Source organism: Leucopleurus acutus (genome assembly GCF_964270905.1).
Source record: "Leucopleurus acutus genome assembly, chromosome: 20".
NCBI classification, from domain to species: domain Eukaryota; kingdom Metazoa; phylum Chordata; class Mammalia; order Artiodactyla; family Delphinidae; genus Leucopleurus; species Leucopleurus acutus.
In genome coordinates, this window is record NC_139162.1 from 55,144,541 (window position 1) to 55,167,359 (window position 22,819).

Sequence of the window (22,819 nt, forward strand, 5' to 3'; positions counted from 1 at the left end):
GAGCCAGAGAGTGGGTCAGAGAGAGCGACAGGCACAGAGAGATACAGAAGGAGGAAGAGGCACGCACGAACGGAGAGCGAGATTCGTAGAGACACAGGAAGGGAGAGAGGCAGAGACAAAAGGATCTACAAAGACACGGACACGGGGAGGAGGGGAGAGAAATCGAGGGAAATAGAAGAGGACATAGAAAATGAGACAGGGAGAGAGACAGAGATTGACTCTCAGAGAGAAAGACACGGAGGGAGGGAGAGACAGATCCACAGAGCCAGAGAGACAAAGAGACAGGGAGAGGAAGAGATTCAGGGAGACAGAAATGCAAGAATTTATGAGATGGGGAGAGACAGAGGGAGACTGATTCACAGTGAGACAGACATGGAGTGAGAGAGACGCACACACCAGGACCCAGAGGGGGTCACAGGATGAGTGACAGACATAAATGGAGATACACAGCGAAGAAAACAGGAAAATAAAAACAGAAATTCTCAGAGATAAGGAAGGAACCCAGACCCACCCAGAGAGACAGAGAGAGCGCCAGGACTAGGGAAAGGAACAGAGACCCAGGGAAATGGACACTCCCAGAGGGAGACCTAGAAGTACAAATTCACAGAAGCCTAGAGAGAGAAATCAAGACTCGGGTGGCATCAGAAAAATTGAGACACCAAGACTCCCTGCTCACCATTGGACCCCAGCACTAATACAAAGTTTGTGCAATGAAACAGAGTGACACAATCAGACACAGAGATCGGAGAGGAGCTGCAGTGGCCTAACAGGACTCACCGAGGCACCCTAGTCGGGGAGGAAGACGGGGCCGGGCGACAGATTGGGGAGGGGGCAGGGCACGGCTCGGAGGATGTCCCTTCCCTTCAGCCAGCCCCCGGCGTGGGTGTGCGCACGTGTGTGTGTGTTGGAGGGGACGGCATTTGTCCCAGGTCTCAAGGAGGGGGACGCCTTTAAGCCGAAACCCCGCCTCTCGGTCGTCATGGCAACGCCTCCCCCCACCCGGGGCTCCCACATTTCAGCAGGTGCCTGAGCTGGAGCTCCCACCACCGACGCCGCCCGTGCCTCCGGCTCCTCCGCCCCACTCGCCCGCTCCCCCTGGCGGAGCCGGCGCGCCCCGGGGTGCCGCTCCCTGTCCTGCGCGCTCCGCTTCCGGAGGTGCCTCGCCCCTCTCCTTCCCACCTCGGAATCTCCCGCCGGCTCTTTTGCTCTTCCGAGCTTTCGGCTCCTTGCCTTTCCACCTGTTTCCCGAGAAAGGCAGGATCCTGGTCCCTGCTACGTTACTGGGGCCATGGCAGGCCTGGGCCCCGGCGGAGGCGATTCAGAGGGGGGACCCCGGCCCCTGTTTTGCAGAAAGGGGGCTCTGAGGCAGAAGGTGGTCCACGAAGTCAAGAGCCACAAGTTCACCGCTCGCTTCTTCAAGCAGCCAACCTTCTGCAGCCACTGCACTGACTTCATATGGTGAGGGAAGGGGGCTGGGGCCCTGAGGGATAAGGAGACTAGTGCTAAAGACCCCTGACGCACCAGACCCCACAGTGACGAGGAAAGCGGGGGCTGCAGCCCTGGCTCCTGGCCCTAGGGTAGGTGGGGTCTAGGGGCCTGGGCCTGGACTCCTGGGTCAGAGAGAGGAGGGGCTGGGGCCCTGGACTTCTGGGTCTGAAGGAAGGGGCTGGGGGCCTGGGCTCCTGGGTCTGAGAGAAGAGAGACTGGGGGGCCAGAATTTCCGGGTTCTGGAAAGGAGAGGCAGCTGGGGCTCAGACTCCTGGGTCCTGCAGGAGGAGGATGGGAGGACGGAGGCCTCCTATGACTGGCAGAGGTGAGAGGTCCAGGTACCCTTTTCTGCACTGACCTCAGATCCTTGACTCTTACAGGGGGATTGGAAAACAGGGCCTGCAATGTCAAGGTAAGAGCTGGGGACCTGGACTCCCAGGACCCTCAGGAGGGTGGAGGCTGGGGCCCCACAGCCTAGGCTGCTTGACACACGTGTTCTCTGGTCCCCAGAGAGGCGCGGGGGAGCCCTGGGCGGGGGGGTGTGGCAGAGACACAACCTGCAGTGGGGAGGGTGCTCTGACGGCGGGGCCAACGCGGAGGTGGTGCTGGGGGCCCCTCCCTCGGCCGGCTCCAGGTGGGGACAGATATTTGGAGAATCTGTTGCCATGGGAACAGTGAGATTTGGAAAAGGGGAGCTGAAGGGAGGGGGGCTGGAGATGCAAAGTCAGAGCCCCCCCGCCGTTGCCATGACAACACCACCGTCCTAGGCAGGGGCCGGCCGGGTGGGGTCACCGATGGGCGATGGGCGGGTGGGGCCGGGAGAGGGGGCCGAGTCCTAAAGCACCAGCTGCTACTTGCTGAGGACTGAGTGAGTCAGGGAGGGGGCGGGCCGGCAGCGGCGCCCCCAGACTCACTTCTGCCCAAGTTGGTGCTCTCCGCTCTGGTGGAGGGCCTCTCTCTGTGTTCCCTCTCTTCTAGTTGGCCTGCCTCTCTCCTGGCTTTCTTATCGCAGTCTGTGGGTCTGTGTCAATGGGATCCTGTTTTCTCTCTGTCTCCATCTCTTTCTCTGTCTTCCTCTCTCTTTGTCTCTCTCTCTCTGTCTCTCTATCTCTGTGTCTCTGTCTCCCTTTGGCTGTGGGTATGCATTGGGCTCTCTGTGCTTTCTCTTTTTCTGTGATTCTCTGCATCTCTGTTTCTTTCTTTGGGTCCACGTTTTGAATTTCTGTCTCCCAGTGTCTCTGTCTCTGTCTCTCTGCATGTCAAGGTCTCTTTGATTTTCTCTGTATTGAACTCTATGGGGATCCTCCTCTCCTGGTTTTCTTTCTGTCTGGGTCTCCTCTGTTTCTGATTTTCTGTCCATTGGGGTCTCTCTCTGTCTCTGTGTCTCTATGATTCTCACCTTCAGTCTGCAGCTTTGTGGTTCATCGACGATGCCACGAATTTGTGACCTTCGAGTGTCCAGGCGCTGGGAAGGGCCCCCAGACAGACGTGAGTGCCCAGACACCTGGTTCTTCCTCCTCGGGCTGTGCCCCCGCCCTCACCCCCTCGGCGTCCGTCCCAATTTCTCCTGCTATTTTTAAGGCTGGGAGGGGAGGGGGGCTGGAGAGATAGGGAGAGCTAGTCTGGCCCAGATTCCCTGCCCTTGGCCTGGAAAGGGGGAATGAGAGGGGACCAAGACAGGCTGGGGACCCAGGCGGGGGACAAAGAGGAGGCGGGGTGAGGGGACCTCAGCACGGATGTGGACTGTGATCCAGGAGTCAAGAGATTAAAAAAATAGAGAGCTGAGGGACAGAGAGAGAGACAGAGAGACAGAGAGAGAAATCGATGCAAGCACCGAGATCCTGAGATGAGACAGAGAGAGAACCCAGAGGTGCAGAAAAAAACAGAGACCCAGACAGAGAGATTGGGGCAGAGAGAGTGAGAGCAATGGAACAGAGACAGTGACACAGGAGGAAGGAAAAGGGGACCCAGAAAGACTGGGAGAGACAGAGACACAGAAACTCAGAGACGGGGCGGTAGATACCCAGAAAGGGAAACTAGAATAGAAAATGGTAGATAAGGATAACTGCTTAGGAGGTGCTGAGAGAGGGAAGCCCAGAGAGATCCTGTCATACACATGCACATGTGCATTTTCAGACACCCTGCCCGTGTGCGCACACACACACACACACACACACACACACACACACACACATATATATGCATATACAGACCCCTGTGTACACACACACACACACACACACACACACATATGCATATTAGACCCCCGTGTATGGACACACACGTGCATGTACAGATCCCCCATGTGCGCTCACACAGATACACACAACTGTTCTCTCCCTCCCCCTGCCCCCCAACATCAGGGGCTTACAAGAACTGCCCACCTTGCATGCCTACCCCTGATCCCTCCTTCACTTTCTTTCTGGCTGTGGGGCTCTTCTCCCTGAGCCTCAGTTTCCTCCTCTATATAATGAGGCTCACCGTCCAGTGTTGACCAATAGAACTTTCTGCAGTGATGGAAGCGTTCTGTATCTTCGCCATCCAGCTGCCAGCCACCACAGCTAACTGCCGAGGGACAGAAATTTAAACCCCATTTAATTTGAATTGATTTCAATTTATTTATTTATTTTATTGAAGTATAGTCGATTTACAACGTTATGCCAATCTCTTGCTGTACAGCAAAGTAACTCAGTTATACACATATATACATTCTTTTTTAATATTCTTTTCCATTATGGTTTATCACAGGATATTGAATATAGTTCCCTTTGCTATACATTAGGAACTTGTTGTTTATCCACTGATTTCCATTTAAATAGCCACCTGTGGTTAGGGCTACCATGTGGGACAGCATGAGTCTAGATGCCCCCAGTCTTGTTTATTTTTAATTTATTTAATCTATTTATTTTTGGCTGCGTTGGGTCTTTGTTGCTGCGCGCGGACTTTCTCTAGTTGCAGCAAGCGGGGGCTACTCTTCGTTGCGGTGTGCGGGCTTCTCATTGCGGTGGCTTCTCTTGTTGTGGAGCACGGGCTCTAGGCCCGCGGGCTTCAGTAGTTGTGGCATGTGGGCTCAGTAGCTGTGGCTCGTGGGCTCTAGAGCGCAGGCTCAGTAGTCGTGACACACGGCCTTAGTTGCTCTGCGGCATGTGAGATCTTCCCGGACCAGGGCTCGAACCCGTGTCCCCTGCATTGGCAGGGGGATTCTTAACCACTGCGCCACCAGGGAAGCCCGGGAAGCCCCCCACCCCCCGCACCCCGCCCAGGCTTGTTTTCAGGGAAGTCAGGCAGGATAAGAGCCCGGGGTCTGACACAGGGCTGGAGATGGTTTTATGATTAGCAGATGGAGAAAGGCAGAATGAGAGAGAGAGGGAGAGCACCACGGAAGTCCATGAGGCATTTTGCCAGCTTGTCAGGTGGAGAAAATTGAAGTTTACGTAGAGGATGTGACCTCTGAGAACACATATCGAGCACCACTGTCTACGAGCACCTATATACGTTATGATTTGGCTGCCTCGCCTGCCTCCACCACCAGCAAACACTACATCTGAGTCATCCAGGGCTCATTGCGTGCACGCATCAGGTATCTTGTATATAGTATAGGACTGAATCTGCTTAACAGCTTGTAAGGTTAGGTATTGTTCTTGTCCTCATCTGACCGAGGCTCCTGGGCCAGGACACCTGGGCTTGAATCCCACCTCCACCGCGTATTGGTTCTGTGACCTTCCAAAAGTTTATTTGCCTCTCTGCACCTCTGGAGTTCCTTGTCTATAAAATGGGGATGGTAACCATGCCTTCATCTTGTAGGACCGTTTTAAGGACTAAATGAGTCAAATACTTGGGACAGCACCTGGTACATAGCCAGACACAAAGTATTAATTATTATCATTGTAAAATTATTACTATTACTGATGAGGAAACAGAGGACCAGGTCTTTCCTCTATATCACTCTGGCTTTCTTTTCCTTTGTGAAGCACTAAGCTTTTAATCTTGTTGTCAGCAACACAGATCAAGGGCTTAAGAAATGCTCAGGGCTCGACAAGCATGATTTCATTCAATCTTCACAAGAACCCTTTCAGGGAGGGCTCATGGCCCCATTTTATGGGGAGGAAACCTGAGTCTCTAAAAAGGGTGGTGTGGGGGGAGGCCACACAGCTGGGTGGTCGGGAGAGTCAAAAATCTGGACCCTGATCTTTCGAACTGGAGCCACAGTACTGTCTCCTCTTTAATAGCTACTTTCACCTTGAGGATAATCGCAACAGCTTCTGTGTCAGGTACCCTGCTGGGAATTTTCACCCACAGCATCTCATTTCATGCGGCAGGAACACTTTGAGCCAGGGTCAGATGAAGATCCTTAGAGGTCCAGCACATGCACCTGCCAACACCCTCCCTCCGTCCAAGTATAATTCAAAATAGAATCCCCGCTGAACTGCAAAATAAGTGAAAGCCCAAGAATGTCCTGAATTTTCACCCTAGGGATAAGTCTTGCAATGCATTCATAGAAAAAGGCAAATATCAGATTATTTAACACTCAGACATTGCTGAGGGTGGAAGGAGGAATGCTTTTATTGGTGTCTTAAATTCATGCTTAATTGGACTCGACATTTAGCATCTCTTCAAGATATACATTGTTTATTTCCACTGCGCAGAGGAGGGCGCTGAGCCTCAAAATTGGGCACTTACTTGCCTGAAATCACGCAGCTGGGAAATGGCCCAGCTCTTTTTTTTTTTTTTTTTTTTTTTTTGCGGTACGCGGGCCTCTCACTGTTGTGGCCTCTCCCGTTGTGGAGCACAGGCTCTGGACACGCAGGCTCAGTGGCCATGGTTCACGGGCCTTAACCGCTCCGCGGCATGTGGGATCTTCCCGGACCGGGGCACGAACCCGTGTCCCCTGCATCGGCAGGCGGACTCTCAACCACTGCACCACCAGGGAAGCCCAGGCCCAGCTCTTGATTAAACCCAAGGGTATGTGGGGACTGCAATAAAATCACTAATAATAACCACGGCAGTAATGACAGCAGTAACGCTACTGAGCACATTTAACATGCCAGACACGGCTCTGTTGTTTACACTTAATGTTTCATTTAGGACACCTGGGTCCTTAAAACTGCGAGGTCATATTCTCCATCCCACAGGGGGCTCAGAGTAGGCAGATCATCAGCGGGTAGACATTGACAGAGGCTGACAGTGAGTGATCTGAGGTTCATGGTGGCGCACAAGTCCTCGGGAGAACAGCTTGTGGAAGGTTGGGGATTAGGGACTACGGGACTTTGGAAGCCTACACTTCCTTCAGGTTCTTCCCAAATGCCACCTTCTTAGTGAAACCTTCCCTGATCACTCTATTTCACAATCCCCTTTTCTTCTTCATTTTTGTCCAGAGCACCGATTACCATCTGTAATACTATATATTTTACATATCGTGTTTACTTTCTCTCTCCCTCCATTAGAAAGTAAAGTCCACATGGACAGGAGTCTTCCTTTGTTTTGCTCAGGGCTGGGTCCCGGCACCAGGAACCGTGCTGGCACACAGGAGGTGCTCAATAAATATTGTAGAGTGAATGAGTGAGGTGGAGCCGCAGGAAGACGGGAGAGCAGGGCGGAAGAGAAAGAGTTCAGGGGGCTGTTCTTTTAGGACGCCCTGCAGACCCCTTCTGACCGGCTCCTCCCTACCCCCAGGATCCCCGGAACAAGCACAAGTTCCGTCTGCACAGCTACAGCAGCCCCACCTTCTGCGACCACTGTGGCTCCCTCCTTTACGGGCTGGTGCACCAGGGCATGAAGTGCTCCTGTGAGTCTACGCTTGCTGCGCCCGCCAGAACTTGGCGCTTCCGGGGCCCCTGCAAAAGTGCAGTGTCTGGGTTTCCGGTAAACGCTGGGGAATGGAGTCTGGGCTTAAGGGCGGGACCTGAAGTGCTACCCTCAGTTCTGTCCCCCCAGGCTGCGAGATGAACGTGCACCGGCGCTGTGTGCGCAGCGTGCCCTCTCTGTGCGGTGTGGACCACACGGAGCGCCGCGGCCGCCTGCAGCTGGAAATCCGAGCTCCCACTTCGGACGAGATCCACGTCACGGGTGAGACCCCGCCCCCTCGCCTGGCCCCGCCCCTTTACCGGAGCGTGAGGAACCGATTGAATTCCCCTGAGCTGCCCACCCCGCCCCGCCCCCCGACTCAGAAAGGCCACGCCCCTCGCGAAGGTCGCACCCACACTCCTGACCCCACCTGCAAAAGCTGAACACACTCGGCCGCGCCCCTTCTAGCTCGAGGCCCCTTCTCCAGCCATGCCTCTGGCGCCTCTTAATGGCTGTTCTGGGCATCAAGGTCCTGGGGGTGGAGGGGTGGGGGGTGGGGAATGAGAGAAGAGCTGGTTCCGAAGGAGGTTCGGGTTTACTAGTGGTGATATGGCCAGGGTCCCGACTCCTGGGTCCTAATGGAGCCAGGGTCTTTGGGTTTGATTTCTGGGTCACTGGCTGGGGAAAGGGCTTCATGCCCTGTCTTCTGGGCACTGGAGAAGTAAAAGATCAAAAACACCTGGGTCTTGAGAGCGGCTGCTGAGAGATTGGAATTCTTGAGTGCTGGCTGGGGGAAGGCTCGGGGGCTTCTTCCTGGATCTCTAACCCCATCTACCCTCCTTCCCCTCCCCGCTCAGTTGGCGAGGCCCGTAACCTCATCCCAATGGACCCCAATGGTCTGTCTGACCCCTATGTGAAACTGAAGCTCATCCCAGATCCTCGGAATTTGACAAAACAGAAGACCCGGACGGTGAAAGCCACGCTAAACCCTGTGTGGAACGAGACCTTTGTGTTGTGAGCCTCGGGTGCAGGGGAGGCTGTAATTACTGATAGAGAATGATCTGAGGGTCCTGGTGGCCCAGAACACCCCAGAGAGCAGGTGTTAGCATTGGGGGAATCCCAAAAAGGGCAGAAGAAGGTGGTGGGAGAAGAAAATGAAGTGGTTGAGGGAGAGGGACAGAGATACAGAAGGCGAGAGACAGACATCTGTGTGTTTAATCTCCATCAAAGCTCACCGCTTTAGAATGAGACGGGGATCCGAGAGAGAGGTAGACAGACCCTGCAACTCAGAAGAAGAGACATAAACCCAAAGAGAAACACAGAAGGAATGGCGATGGGTGGGTGGCAGGGAGGGAAAGAGAAGCCAACTGACAGAAAGACAGACGGACAGATCTGGAGGGAGGAGAGGGGCCCCGTGAAAAGGAGAGGCCTGGAGAGAAAAACCAATGGAGGAGAGAAAGGCCAGGAGACAGAGATGGGGAAGAGCCAGGGAGGGAGGGAGACTGAGAGCTGTCTAGGTTTACTTAGGGCCCAGACAGGGAGAGAGACGCTCTTCGGCCACTTTACAGAGCAGGAAACAGGCCCCCCAGCTCCCCGGGTTTGCCTGCTCTTCCCCAGGGCGGAAAGGTGGGCAGCCAAGAGCCGGGCCCCTCACTGTGCCACTCCCTTCCCGCAGCAACCTGAAGCCGGGGGACGTGGAGCGCCGGCTCAGCGTGGAGGTGTGGGACTGGGACCGGACTTCCCGCAACGACTTCATGGGTGCCATGTCCTTTGGCGTCTCGGAGCTGCTCAAGGTTCCCGTGGACGGCTGGTGAGGGCGGGGGCGGGGCCGGGCGGGGCTGGGGGCGGGGCCCCTGCATCTGCATCAACTTCCGTGGGTGGTCCCTCTTCTCTAGGGCACTATCTTTTCTACCTCCCTGTGCTGCTTTCTCTCTTTCCCCCGCCCCTCTCTCCTTATCTCACTCTTTCTCTCTCCTTCTCCGTCTCTCTGTCTCTTCCCCCCTTCTGATGTCACTGCCTCTCCCGCGGGTACCCCCCTCCCCGTCCGTCTCCCCTCCTCCTGCCCGCCTCTGGTCTCCGTCTGTATGTCAGGTACAAGTTACTGAACCAGGAGGAGGGCGAATATTACAATGTGCCAGTGGCTGATGCTGACAACTGCAGCCTCCTGCAGAAGTTTGAGGTACCCAGACCCCCGCTTCCCCACAAGGAGCCCAGCCCAGTCACCCACAGTTCAGAGCTGGCCTTTCCCAAACTCCATCGCTCGTTGCCCACCGGCCCTGGGACTAAAATTCCCAGAAAGCCCTGGAGTTCTTTCTGGTCTTCTAGGGCACTGCTGGGAATTAGAGCTCCTATCCATCCCCCTGGCTTGGGGGTCTGGGGACCCCCATCCCCTGCTTTAGGGCAATCTCCTACCTCTCTGGGGGCTCTGACTCTGGCTTTCTTCTCCCCCAGGCCTGTAACTACCCCCTGGAACTGTACGAGGTGAGCAGAGCTGGAGGCCTGGAATGGAGACAGTTTCCTTTCCTGTGGTCTGTATCCGTCCCCCCACCTCTCTCTCCTCCAACATCTGTCTTCATTTCCACACACATGGGTTGAGCACATACTTGGTGGCAGGTCTTGTGTTTGCTGAGTAATCCTAGCTCTCCAGAGCCGAATCTGACCCGCAGGCAACTCCTCAAGGTAGGGACACAGTCACAAATACTCGGATTCCAGGATGATGTGCTAAATTAGAGGTAGCCCAGGGAACAAAGAAGCATAGAGGAGGCACTAACCCAGCCTGGGCAGGGGATTGGGGTGGAGGTGGTCAGGGAGGACTTCCCTAAGGAGGTGACACCTGAATTGCTCCTTGAGTTTTTCTGCCTATTTATCACTGTGCCTTTCTCTCCTCCATTGGTTTTTTGACTTACTGAACACCTATTTCCTGAGGTTTTATGTAAACCAACCCTATTTTGGGAGTAGAATCAGGCCATTCCCTGGGGAGCTCCTCTTTCAATATCGGAGAAAGTTACAGATAGAGAAGGAGTGTGTTTGATCATGGAGATGGCTTCAGGCACTAGGGAGTCCTAAGCCTCTGGCAGGACCTGGGGGAGTCAGAGAAAAGTTCGTAGACAGGAAGTGCAGGATTCCCCAGGCAAAGGACAGGGAGACGAGATTTCCAGGTCAAGGAAGGAATAATGCGCTCGTTCTCTCTCTCTCTCCCATTTATTCTTTCAAAAAACATTTTGTTGAGCCCTCTGTGTGCATGGTTCTAATCACTGGGGATAGAGCAGAAAACAAGAGAGAGCGAGAGAGAGAAAGAGAGAGAGAGAGAGAGGGAAAGAGAGAGAGAGAGACAACCTCCTGCCCTCGTGGGGCTTACCCTTGGAAGGCATTCAACAAAATAAAGGAGTGAATGGTCCTATGTCAGAAGGTGATATGTGATTGTGGAGAAAAATAAATGCTAGAGGATAGGGAGTGCTGTTTTTTGAGATTTTTTTTTTTTTTTTTGCGGTACGTGAGCCTCTCACCGTTGTGGCCTCTCCTGTTGCGGAACACAGGCTCCGGACGCGCAGGCTCAGCGGCCATGGCTCACGGGCCCAGCTGCTCCGCGGCACGTGGGATCTTCCTGGACTGGGGCACAAACCCGTGTCCGCTGCATCAGCAGGCGGACTCTCAACCACTGCGCCACCAGGGAAGCCCTTTTGAGATTTTAGTAGCAATAAGCAGAGAAGCCTTCACTGAGAAAGTGACCTTTGGGCAAAGACATAAAGGAGATGAAATAGCGAGCTGTGAGGATAGTGGAAAGCCTTCCAGGTGGAGGGAAGATCACGTGCAAAGGCCCTAAGGTGGGCCCAGACCAGCAGTGAGGCTGGAGCAGAGGGAGGGATGAGGGATGAGGGTGGGAAGAAGTAGGAGATGGAGTCAGAGAGAGAAGGGGTGGGGGTAGCCTCGTCATTTATTGGAAGGATTTTGGCTTTTAAACCAAGTGAGATGGGAGGGCATTGGAGGTGGCCTGAGATGATTTCTGTTTGGGCAAGATAACTGCCTCTGTGTCAAGAACAGATGGTGGAAGGGGGAAGAAGGCTATTGTGAAGGCCCAGAGGGGAGTTGCCAGTGGCTTCGCCCAGGGGACAATGATGGTAAAGGTGTTCAGATTCTGGGTGTGCTCTGAACATAGAACAACAGGTTGTGCATTCAGCACTCATCTCCTGAGACCTTCATCCACTCAACACACTCCTGCTGAGACCCAAGTCATGTGCTGGGTGATGGTAGAAAAACAGAAAGGAGGGAGACACAGTCTCTGACTTTAACGGACGTTGATTTCCGGCTCTGTTTTTTACCTGCTGTGTGACTTCGGGCAAGTTACTTAATGTCTCTGTGCCATCGTCTCTAAAATGGGGGGGTGGGGTGGGTGACAAGGGTCTCGTGGAGGATCAATGGCATATAGTAAGCTATCTAAGTGCTAGTTGAATAATAAACCCTCCAGGCTACGGGAAATCAGAGAAAGTTCTTAAGCCAGAGAGGGGGGTGGAGACAACTTTTTTTCTCTCTCCATCTTTCCATCTCTCCCCGTCCCTTTCGTTCTTGGGTGCTGTCTCTCTGAGGGGCACCTCCTTATCCCCTTCTGGGGCCTGACTAGCTTTGGATCTCTCCCCTTTCTCACAGAGGGTGCGGATGGGTCCTTCTTCCTCTCCCATCCCCTCCCCATCTCCTAGTCCCACTGACTCCAAGCGCTGTTTCTTCGGGGCAAGCCCTGGACGTCTGCACATCTCTGACTTCAGCTTCCTCATGGTTCTAGGAAAAGGCAGTTTTGGGAAGGTTGGATTCCTGGGGCTCTGGGAGAAGGGGGAGAATGTCTGGGGGTGGGGCTCAGGTTTCTGGTTCTTAGAGCTGAAGTGCAGGGGGGAGGGAACTAGGCTACTGAGTCCCCAAAGAGAGTTTGATGGGGTCTCTTGAGTTCCTGGAGAGGAGAGGCATAAAGATGTGGCTACTTTCTCTGAGGGAGTAGTTGGCAAAGTCAGGGCATCTGGTCCCCTGAGAGGGAGAGGGAGGACCTGGGACTCCCATTCGTTTGTGTCCTTGAAAGGGAGGGGTAGGGACCCGCACCTCTGGTTCCCAAGATGGACTGGGCCTTTCCCGCCTCTGCCCCTAGGTGATGCTGGCCGAGCGCAGGGGCTCCGATGAGCTCTATGCCATCAAGATCCTGAAGAAAGACGTGATTGTCCAGGATGACGACGTGGACTGCACCCTGGTGGAGAAACGCGTGTTAGCCCTGGGGGGTCGAGGCCCCGGAGGCCGGCCCCACTTTCTCACCCAGCTTCACTCCACTTTCCAGACCCCGGTAAGAAAGGAGGTGGCAGAGGCCGGCTCAGGAGCCCTGCCTCATCCCCACTGGATGTATCAAGCATTGGCTTTGAGATTCTGAGTTTTTGGCAAGGCGGAAGAACCCTGTGAACTCTGATTGGGTGTGGTGGGCTCCTCAGTGGGCGTGGCCAGAATGCAGGTGCCCCTGGAGGGCGTGGCCACGAGGCTAGGATCCTGCGTGGGAGTGGCCTGAATCCCCTAGGTCTTGAGTGGGTGTTTTTTGAGTAAGGACTTCTGGAGTAAAAGAATTCGTGGAGAATGTCTTCTAAGTGAGCATGCCTGCAAGTGGGCTCTGAGTGGTGAGGTGGTCACTCTTGGATTCTGAGTTAAGGACTTGTCAGAAACAGGGTGTTTCCCGAAGTCTGTGGAATGGGACAACTGTCAGGGGTTAGAGAGAACGTGACTCTACTTCCAAGAGCTCTGAGTGGGCGTAGCCAGCTTCCTGGAGGTTTTGTTTTGTTTAAATTTTTATTCATTTATTTATTTATTTTTGGCTGCATTGGGTCTTCATTGCTGCACATGGGCTTTCTCTAGTTGCCGCGAGCGGGGGCTATTCTTTGTTGCGGTGCGCGGGCTTCTCATCGCGGTGGCTTCTTTTGTCGTGGAGCATGGGTTCTAGGTGCGCGGGCTTCAGCAGTTGTGGCACACAGGTTTAGTTGCTCCATGGCATGTGGGATCTTCCCGGGCCAGGGCTCGAACCCGTGTCCCCTGCATTGGCAGGCAGATTCTTAACCACTGCGCCACCAGGGAAGTCCCCTTCCTGGAGTTTTTTAAAAATTAGTACTGTATCGGGAATTCCCTGGTGGTCCAATGGTTAGGACTCCACGCTTCCACTGCAGGGGGCCCAGGTTCAATCCCCCGGTCGGGGAGCCAAGATCCTGCAAGTGGCACGGCACGGCCAAAAAAATAAAAATAAAATAAATTAAAAATTACTATCATTTGCTAGTGAGGCCTGAACAACTTTGGTTCCTAACAGGTGGCCATGATTGCATATGCATGTGAGTGGGTGTGGAAAGAGGTTTCAGTATCCCAGGGATTTCAAGCAAATGGTGGGCCTCAATCTTAAATTCCGAGAATGGAGGACCGGAACACCCGACCGTTTGGAGTAACAGGGGATGGGGTGGGTGGAGATCCTGCGGTGGCCGGTTGAGAATCTTCGGGGCCTCCCTGTGGGCACAGACAGTTGCTCTGGATTTCTGATTGGGTGGATCCAGAGCCTTTGTCTCAAGTGGGCAGGAATGGACGTTTCCAACCCCTGGTGGGCGTGTCCTTGCCTCTAAGTCCCGTCCACTCCTCCCCAGGATCGCCTGTATTTTGTGATGGAGTATGTCACTGGGGGCGACTTGATGTACCACATTCAGCAGCTGGGCAAGTTTAAGGAGCCCCATGCAGCGTGAGTCTTGGCCAAGAGAGGAGGGTAGAGGGAAGGTGGAAGGGAGTGGGCTCCAGTCTCTGGCCTTCTGACTCCCCACCTCCACCTCCAGGTTCTACGCAGCAGAAATCGCCATCGGCCTCTTCTTCCTTCACAATCAGGGCATCATCTATCGGTGAGCAGTCCCAGCCTTTCAGGGGAGGGAATCAGACCCCCAGAAGAGAAGGAATTTGAGCTTAAGGCTCCAGCCCGTTGAACTGTACCCTTCCCACCCCCAGGGACCTGAAACTGGACAACGTGATGCTGGATGCTGAAGGACACATCAAAATCACTGACTTTGGCATGTGTAAGGAGAACGTCTTCCCCGGGACCACAACTCGCACCTTCTGTGGGACCCCAGACTACATAGCCCCCGAGGTAATCCTGCCTCCACTGCTCTTGGTGCCCTCCCAATTCACTGAGTAGGTGTGGCTGGTCGTCCAGTATTCAGAGTATGGGGACTTGACCCTGGGGTCTTTACCTGAGTCGTGGGGGTTCCGACAGCAAGCAGCGAAGAGAGGCTCTTGCGGAGCGTTGTAAGTGGGCGGAGCGTTGTAAGTGGGCGGAGCTGAGTCTCTAAATAGGCAAAGTGGGGGGACCTGTGGGTGAATGTTCGAAAAGAGAAGGACCAGCTCTAGGGATTCTAGGAGAACAGGGCCTGTTACTGGACTGTTCTAAGAAGGTGGAGATGATTTCTGGTGTACTCTGAGTGGGTGGGCCCCATCCCCCAGAACATTAGGCATGTGGAGGGTGTCCCCTGAATATTTCAAGTGGGCAGAGTATGCTCTGATTTTGTTGCGGGGGGGTGAAGCTAATGATCTGACTGTATATACGTAGACTGAGAGCACGTCCTGACTTCTCACTTGATGGAGGAGGTGGGGTTGGTGGTGCCCTCCTTGATCTTTCCTGGCGATTCTATGATCGTGCCCAAGTAACCAATGCCAGTGGTTTCAAAACATAGCTGGTAATCAGAATCACCTGGGGAGATTTTGAAACATACACACATCTTCCTGCCTCTGCCTCTGGCCTATTGTGGCTGGGATTCTTCAGGGCTGGGGACATCTCTCTTTAAACAGTCCCCTAGGAATTCCCTGGTGGCGCAGTGGTTAAGGATCCGCCTGCCAGGGCTTCCCTGGTGGCGCAGTGGGTAAGAATCGCCTGCCAATGCAGGGGGCACGGGTTCGAACCCTGGTCCGAGAAGATTCCACATGCCACGGAGGAACTAAGCCCGTGCGCCACAACTACTGAGCCTGCGCTCTAGAGCCCGTGTGCCACAACTACTGAAGCCCTCACACCTTAGAGCCCGTGCTCTGCAACGGGAGAGGCCACCGCAATGAGAAGCCCGCGCACTGAAAGGAAGAGTAGCCCCCACTCGCCGCAACTAGAGAAAGCTCGCGCACAGCAACGAAGACCCAACACAGCCAAAGAATCCGCCTGCCAATTCAGGGGACACGGGTTCGAGCCCTGGTCTGGGAAGATCCCTCGTGCCGCGGAGCAACTAAGCCCGTGCACCACAACTACTGAGCCTGTGCTCTAGAGCCCGCGAGCCACAACTACTGAGCCCACGTGCCACAGCTACTGAAGCCCGTGCGCCTAGAGCCCATGCTGCACAACAAGAGAAGCCACCACAATGAGGAGCCTGCGCACCGCAACGAAGACCCAACACAGCCAAAATTAATTAATTAATTTTATTTTTTACAAAAACCAAAAAACAGTCCCCTAGAAGAATCTGATATGTGTCCAGATTTAAGACTCTCTGGTCTCTGAAATTCTGCCCTATGCACCTGATATTGTAAGGAGAGAGTCCAGTTACCTAGATATTCTGGATGCGTGGAACTTGCGACTTGGTGTTTAGATAGTCTTTATATTTGGGACCAAAGGAATGTTCCAAGTAGGTAGAGTTTGTTTCCCAAATTTTCCAGAGGATGGAGCCAAAGTGTTCTGAATGGGAAAAGTTTGTGCTGAAAACATTTAAAGTGGGTAGGGTTCCCAGGCGGTGAAGCCAGAGGGGCCCTAGGTTTCTTGAATCACAAATCATAATCCCTTGCCTTCCTTCCTCCCCTGCTAGATCATTGCCTACCAGCCCTATGGGAAGTCTGTCGACTGGTGGTCCTTTGGGGTCCTGCTGTATGAGATGCTGGCGGGGCAGGTAAGGGAAGGTGGGGAGAGGCTGGTTTGACTAAAGGCAACACGGATGGGGTGCCACCTGTTACATGGCCATCATCTCAGGAGGAGCCGGTCAGGAAGGGATGTCCGTCTGTAGGCTAATAAGGTGTGCGAAGCTGTGGGGAAGGTCAGCCAGATAGGAGAGCGCTCTCCGTGGTCCTGAAGCATTATCTTCCCACAGGCTAGGGGTTCCTCACTTTTCTTGTGTCACGGACCCCCTTCTCAGAACAATGTTTTTAAATGCATGAAGTAAGATAATAGCATTACAAAAGAAGCCAATCATGTTGAAATATGGTTATCAAAATGTTAAAGGTTTAATTGAGTAATTTAACCAACTAAATAAATTTAAATGTGTACGGTTGTCTAAACATATTAGAATATGGACCTATATGTGATATCCTACTAACGAAGTAAACGGTAGTATCTCACAGGAATAGGAAGTAAATAGGAAGGTCTACCAGTAATTTTGAAGTAGAGATGACTGATTTTTTGAGATATTTGCAACTCTTACGTGCTAAGAAAATATCTGTGATTTCCATTGGTGATGAAGTGACAGTTACCACTATTTGGGTTTGTTTCCTATAATTGCCATGAATGCTGAATTTGTTTTAGATTTTAAAGAATAAAGACGCATGTTTTTTCCCATCCAAATTCATGGCCCCCCTCAATGGTGTAAACAGACGCCCTAGACTTCACATTAAGAAGCTTTGCCTGGGTACTGCTTCTGCTAATCCCAGAAGACTGGAGGCCACTCATCCAACCGGGAGAATGCTTTTACAGCTTTTCCTGCAGTTTTTCTCTCTTCTATTTAAATGACACGTTGCCTAATTAATACCCTGCCAATTTACGTAGCAGAGAAAGAGACAGAACCTCAAAGAGGTGCAGAGAGCTGAAGCATCTGAGATAGAAAACAACAGAGTCTGAAAGTGTGAAAGATACAGCTTTTGCGGTTTGGTCAAATTTTTCCCTAGGAATTTGGGGGCCCAGGGGTGGGCTGTGTTCATGGTGGGCATTGAGGGTGTGGAAGGTGCGGCCAGGTAGTTTGCCGAGTCTATGACTATCCTCTCTACTTCCTTAGCCCCCATTTGATGGGGAAGACGAGGAGGAACTGTTCCAGTCCATCATGGAACAAACTGTCACCTACCCCAAGTCGCTTTCCCGGGAAGCTGTGGCCATCTGCAAGGGGGTGAGAGACCTAACTCCTAGATTCTCCAGACCCATAAGCCACACGCCCCACTGCTGCTGTCCAGGGCTGCCCACACGTTGTCTACGTGCACCTTAGGAAAAGGCACCCGTTCCTCAAGTTGCTTTACTCCCGTCCGCTGAAAAAATTTATATAATAGAGAGATTTTGTTAGAACAATAACATACTGCCCTGCTGCCACCTGCAGTCCAAGGATGGCCTCTATCCTGTCCTCCTGTGCTAGCTCCTCTCCCCAGCCCATGGCAGGAAGTGCTGGAAGGCCAAGGCTTGCCTCTCCTGCACTGGCTGGGTCAGGTGAACCTAACTCCTGCCACTTTTCTTCCTGCGGGATCTCGGTTGGGCAAGTCACCAAAACTCTGGGAGCCTCAGTCTCCTTCTCTGGGGTTGTGGAGTTAAGGCAGGAGGAAGAGCCTAGCCTATAGCAGCTGTTCAACAGGTGTTAGGACATTTCTGCTTCTAGCTGCCGTCTCCACGTCTCTCTGACTGTCTCTCTGGGCTTGTGTCCCATCCCTCTGCCTCCATCTACATATCATGGGGCTTTCTGTGTTGCTGCCTTTTTTTCTGTGCCCTTCGGGAATCTCTGTCCCCCTTTTGCATCTTTGTTCTCCTCTCTCTGGGTCTCTGTCTCCCCTTTCTCTGAGTCTCCGCCCTCATATGGGGTCTTCATCCCTCTCTCTGGGCATTTGTCTCCTGGGTCTCCATCCTCTTCCCCTTCTGGACCTTTGTCTCCCCCCACCCCTGCCCCTGCTTGTCTCTTACCTTCTCTGGGTATCTGTCCTCCCTCTGAGTCTCCTCCTCTCTCTGGATCTCTATTCCCCCCTTTCTCTGGGTCTTCAATCTCCTCTCTCTCCCCCCTTCTCCCTCTCTGACACTTTCCCTCTTTCCTTCTCTCCCTCCATCCCCCATCTGGGATTCTTTCCGTTTCCCTTCCTCTCTTTCTGGGTTTCTCCGCCCCTCATACCTTCACACCCTAATTTTGCTTCTTTCTGTCTCTCCCTGGGTCTCTGGATCTGGGTTTCATCTACCCCATCTCATTTATTCCCCCTCTTCCTCTTTCTCTCTCCCTTTCTTCTTTCCACTCCCTCCCCCCATCTCTGTCCCATCTCCCCCTGCCCCGCCCCCCCCCCATTCTTCTCTTTCCGGATCTCTATGCTTGTCTCTCTGTTCCTCCTTGCTTGTCTTCCTCTCTCTCTGTCGTTCTCTGGGCCTCCCTGTCCGGGACTGTGTATGTCTGTCCGTCTCTCTCTGTGTTTCCTACAGTTCCTAACCAAGCACCCAGCAAAGCGCCTGGGCTCGGGGCCAGATGGAGAACCCACCATCCGAGCTCATGGCTTTTTCCGTTGGATCGACTGGGAACGGCTGGAACGATTAGAGATCGCGCCTCCTTTCAGACCCCGCCCGGTCAGTCACCTTCTGGGAACAAAATCTTGGCCCCTAGAGGGTGGAATATCCATGAGCTCCAGTACTTCATGTTTCCCTCCCGGTGTTTCCCACAGTGTGGCCGCAGCGGCGAGAACTTCGACAAGTTCTTCACGCGGGCGGCGCCAGCGTTGACTCCCCCAGACCGCCTAGTTCTGGCCAGCATCGACCAAACCGAATTCCAAGGCTTCACCTATGTCAACCCGGATTTCGTGCACCCGGATGCCCGCAGCCCCATCAGCCCAGCACCTGTGCCAGTCATGTAATCTCACCTGCCGCCACTAGGTGTCCCCATGGCTCCCTCCGCCGCGCCAGCCTTACCCCTACCTCACGCGTCCCCTACTTCACCACCCCCTCTCCAATTCTAGATCTTGCTCCCCAACGTTCTGGCCTCTGCCCTCCCCCTCCCTGCCCCGGGTTCCAGATGCCCCTCCCAAGCGTTCCTGGCATTCTAAACTGCATACAATCTCTGGAGTCTTACCGTGTTCTAGATTCTGCTGGGCTGAGCCCTAGATTCTGACCTGCCTCAGTGTTCTGGATTCCGCTCCACCAAGTTACAGAGCCACCAACACCATCCCAACTCCAAGGAGTTCTAGACTCCATCTTGGTAGAATCTATGCCTCTTCTTCTTCTTCTTTCTTATTTCTGGGAAATAGCGTCACAGGGCGGGCTGTTTCAGACTGGGATTTCAGGACAACCCCCCCCCCCCCACGAGGCCCCACCTACCTCCACTCCATTCTGGAGTAAGTGGGAAGCTGCGCCTCTGTGCTCCAGTGCCCCTCTTCTACACTCTGGGGATTCCTGGGATGTATGGAGGATTCTCTCCCCAGCTGTTCTCAGTCAGCTTTTGTTCTAGACTCCCCATCCTAAACCCACCACTGCATGGCTTCTCCAGTCCTGCTTGGAACCCAACCCCTACACAGTGCCTGCTACTCTCGGGGTCTCTCCCCACCCCCAGTCCTCTGCCTCTCCCACCCTGCCACAGCTGCTGGAGAATAAATTTGGGATGCTGATGCTGAAGTGTTTGGATGTTTTCTTCTAAGATTGGAGAATGAAGGGGGTGTGCAGGTGGGACAACGACTATACATAGAAACAAACAGAGACAGAGGCTGAGGAAGGGTCTGCAGAGAGAGAGGGAGAACGCAGAGACCCATAAAGTGAGAGATGATACCCACAGCATGAGAGTAAAGAACAGAGACCTGGAGAAAGCAGAGAGAGAGAGAGAGAGAGAGAGAGAGAGAGAGAGAGAGAGAGAGAGAGAGCGCGAGAGAGAGAGAGAGAGAGAGAGAGAGAGAGAGAGAGAGAGAGAGAGAGAGAGCGCGAGCGAGCTACACACAGAGTGCCATAGAGAGGACCAAAGTGGACACGTGCAGGAAGAGGCAGCGGTGTACTCACAGACCACTGAGCGTGTCAGGTAGAGATCCCGGGCACAAAGACAAGCACGCACATATTCGCCCAGAGCAATAAAGCTCACACACTGGCGCACTGAGACCCAGCGACTGGGAAGTCCTAAGAGGGAGGATGAAAGGCAAGCCTGCTATTGAGAGACCCCCCCAAGACACAGACACCCGTGAGCTTAAGAATCAGAGACTGAGGCAGAGCGCAGGCAGATGCGCCCTCCGGGCCTCTTTCCCCTGACCCACTTGTGAGTGAGGGGCGTGGAGAGGGCAGTCCAAATAGACTACACTTCCCAGCAGACACTGCGGCGGACCCTTCCCCCAAGTGCGGCTCCCGCCGCCAGGGCTGATGGGAAGTGTAGTCCCTGGACAGGGACAGGCCAATGGAATGGTGTGCCTCCGTCTGTGTATTTGGAGGGGACTGAGCTTCAAAGCTTCGCAGGCTCCCTCGGGGAACCCCGGCGTCTCTTGGTCCCTGCAGGCTCTTGGGTTTCCGGGATTCGGCCCAGTTGGATGCTGGGGCTTCTCCTCTCTTTCCCAGCACCCCCGCGGTACCCCCATCCGGTGCCCGCGGCCCCCAGCCCCTGCTCCGACCCTCGGCGGGCGGCCTGCCCCTTTAAGAGTGGCCCCGCTGACATCACGGCGGGGGGGTGGGGTGGGTGCTGGCCCGGCTCCCGGCTCCGCGGCGGCTGCAGGACCCGGCTCCGCTCTGCGCCCGCCTGCTGCTCAGGGGACCCCGGCCCGGGACGCCCCCTCCAGCTTCTTCCAGCCGCCCAGACCCCAGGCTCCGCCCCACGCCTGGGCAGAGCCCCAGTCTTCATCAGGGTACCCCAGGATTGCCCCTGCTGTCTCTTCTTCTCAGGGTCTCTTCTCTCTCTCTCTCTCTCTCTTTCTCTCTTTCTCCCTATCTCAAGGTCTCTGGGTCTCAGCATCTCTCAGCCCAAAGGTCTTTGACGGTCTACCTGTCTCTCTCTGTCTGTGACCTCTCCACTTCCAGGACCCCAGAATCTCTGAGCCTGGAGGAAGAGGAGGGATCCTAGATCAGATCTCTGCCTCTCCATTTCTCTCTCTGTCTCTTTTAGGCCATCTCTGTGTCTTCTCCAGTCTCCAGACCTGCGAGTCTCAGAATTTCACAGCCTCGAGGTCTCGGTGTGACTCTGGATTCTCTGCTCTGTCTCTCTGCCGCTCTGTGTGCCCCTGCCCCTCTCGGGCTCTCTACCTCTGTTTCTATTCTCTCTCGCTCCCTGCCTCCCCCATTCTCGAGGCCCGTTTCCCTCCCTCCCCGCATCCTTTCCCCTCTCCTTCCCTGCCCCTCCCCTCCTCCTCAGTAGCCAATGAGCGGCCGCCGGTCCCAGCTCCCGGCGTCGTCCGCCGAGTGAGGCCGCGGGCGCGGGGGGTGGGGGGTGGGAGGCCGGGAGGGGGCCGGGACGCCGGGCTCCGGGGCGGGGGCGGGGGGCGCGGGCACCGGCGACCCCGGTGGCGGCGGCGGCGGCGGCGGCCGGGGGAAGCCGCGGGGCCGGTCATGCGGCTGCGGGGCCCGCGGCCCGGAGCGTCCGCCCAACCCTGAGCGAGGTGAGCGCGAGGGGAGGGTCCTGGAAGGAGGTGGGCGCGGGGGGTTCCTCTGGAGGTGGCTGGGGGACGGGGCTTGGGGCTAAAAGGGGCCTGAGTGGCTCCGGGGGCTGACATTCTGGCGGTCGGACGCCCGAGTTCGGGGGCAATGGGGGATGGAGGGACATTTGGGCCTAAGGAATCTGGGAGGACGGGGTCCGAGGGTCCCAGAGTGGGGCAACTATACTCTTAATGTCCGAGTCTTGGAGACCGTGGGCACCGGGGAGGGTGCAGGCCAGGTCCTTGAGGGAGGCGGTCCTGGCTGAGCGGGGAGGGCCTGGGCCCAGTAAAGGCAGGCTGGAGTCTGAGAAGGGGTCCCCAGAAAGAGGGAGCACGTCTCCCAAGGTATTGAAGGGAGGTGGAGTTTGGACTTGGGGCTTGGAGAATGGGACCCCGGGGATCCAGAAGCCTATATCCGGGAAAGGCTGGGATAAAGAAGGATAAGAAGAAGGCTCCGGGCCTGGGGGGAGGGGGGGTCCCAAAGGAGGAAGGGCTGGAGGCTGGAGGAGAATGAGGAGATCTGGGCGGGCCATTTAGAGTAAAGAGGAATCAAGCAAGGAAGGAGGGGACCTCCAGAGGGGAAGTGAGAAGGGTGACGTTGGCAAGGTCCCAGCTGGGAGTCTGAGAAGCCAATGGGGGGAGCTGAGGTCACCTACCTGGGACTAAGACAGTCAGGGTGACAGGGTTTTTGATGCTGGTTTCCGAGGTGAGTGGACTGGAAGAGGAGCAGACAGCTAGCAGTCAAGCCCTGGAGCCATGGGACGGGGGATGGGAGGAAAAGCTGGTCGGAGCCCTGCCAGCCTCGGATTCCAGGAGGCTGGGGGCGTGGCGGGTGGGCTGGGGGCACTAGATGCTGCAATGGGGGGGGGGGCAGGCGGGATGAAGATTGTCTCAAACTCCAGGGTTCTTATTGGGGTGGTGTCAAGTTTCAAGGCTACAAGAATTCTGGTTCAGGAGAGTGGGGGTCTCAAGTCTTGGCTGCATTGTTGGGGGGCTGTTG

The 22,819-nt window shown here is 54.8% G+C and overlaps 1 protein-coding gene across 2 annotated transcripts; it reads left to right on the forward strand.

The window, feature by feature from the left end:
• Positions 1-1,288: 1,288 nt before the first annotated feature.
• PRKCG (protein kinase C gamma) lies at positions 1,289-19,080 on the forward strand (the record flags this gene model as incomplete). Of its 2 annotated transcripts, XM_082863519.1 has the most annotated exons (18): positions 1,289-1,458; positions 1,869-1,900; positions 2,894-2,976; positions 7,162-7,273; positions 7,423-7,554; positions 8,130-8,286; positions 8,948-9,082; positions 9,364-9,451; positions 9,724-9,753; positions 11,917-12,069; positions 12,404-12,592; positions 13,917-14,008; positions 14,100-14,162; positions 14,266-14,404; positions 16,095-16,175; positions 17,271-17,378; positions 18,656-18,796; positions 18,892-19,080. In XM_082863519.1, 18 exons carry the CDS (start codon positions 1,289-1,291, stop codon positions 19,078-19,080), a joined length of 2,094 nt encoding a protein of 697 aa, XP_082719645.1. The 2 variants fall into 2 exon arrangements, with proteins under 2 accessions (XP_082719645.1, XP_082719646.1); XM_082863520.1 differs by lacking the exon at positions 11,917-12,069.
• Between the last annotated feature and the right edge of the window lie 3,739 nt (positions 19,081-22,819).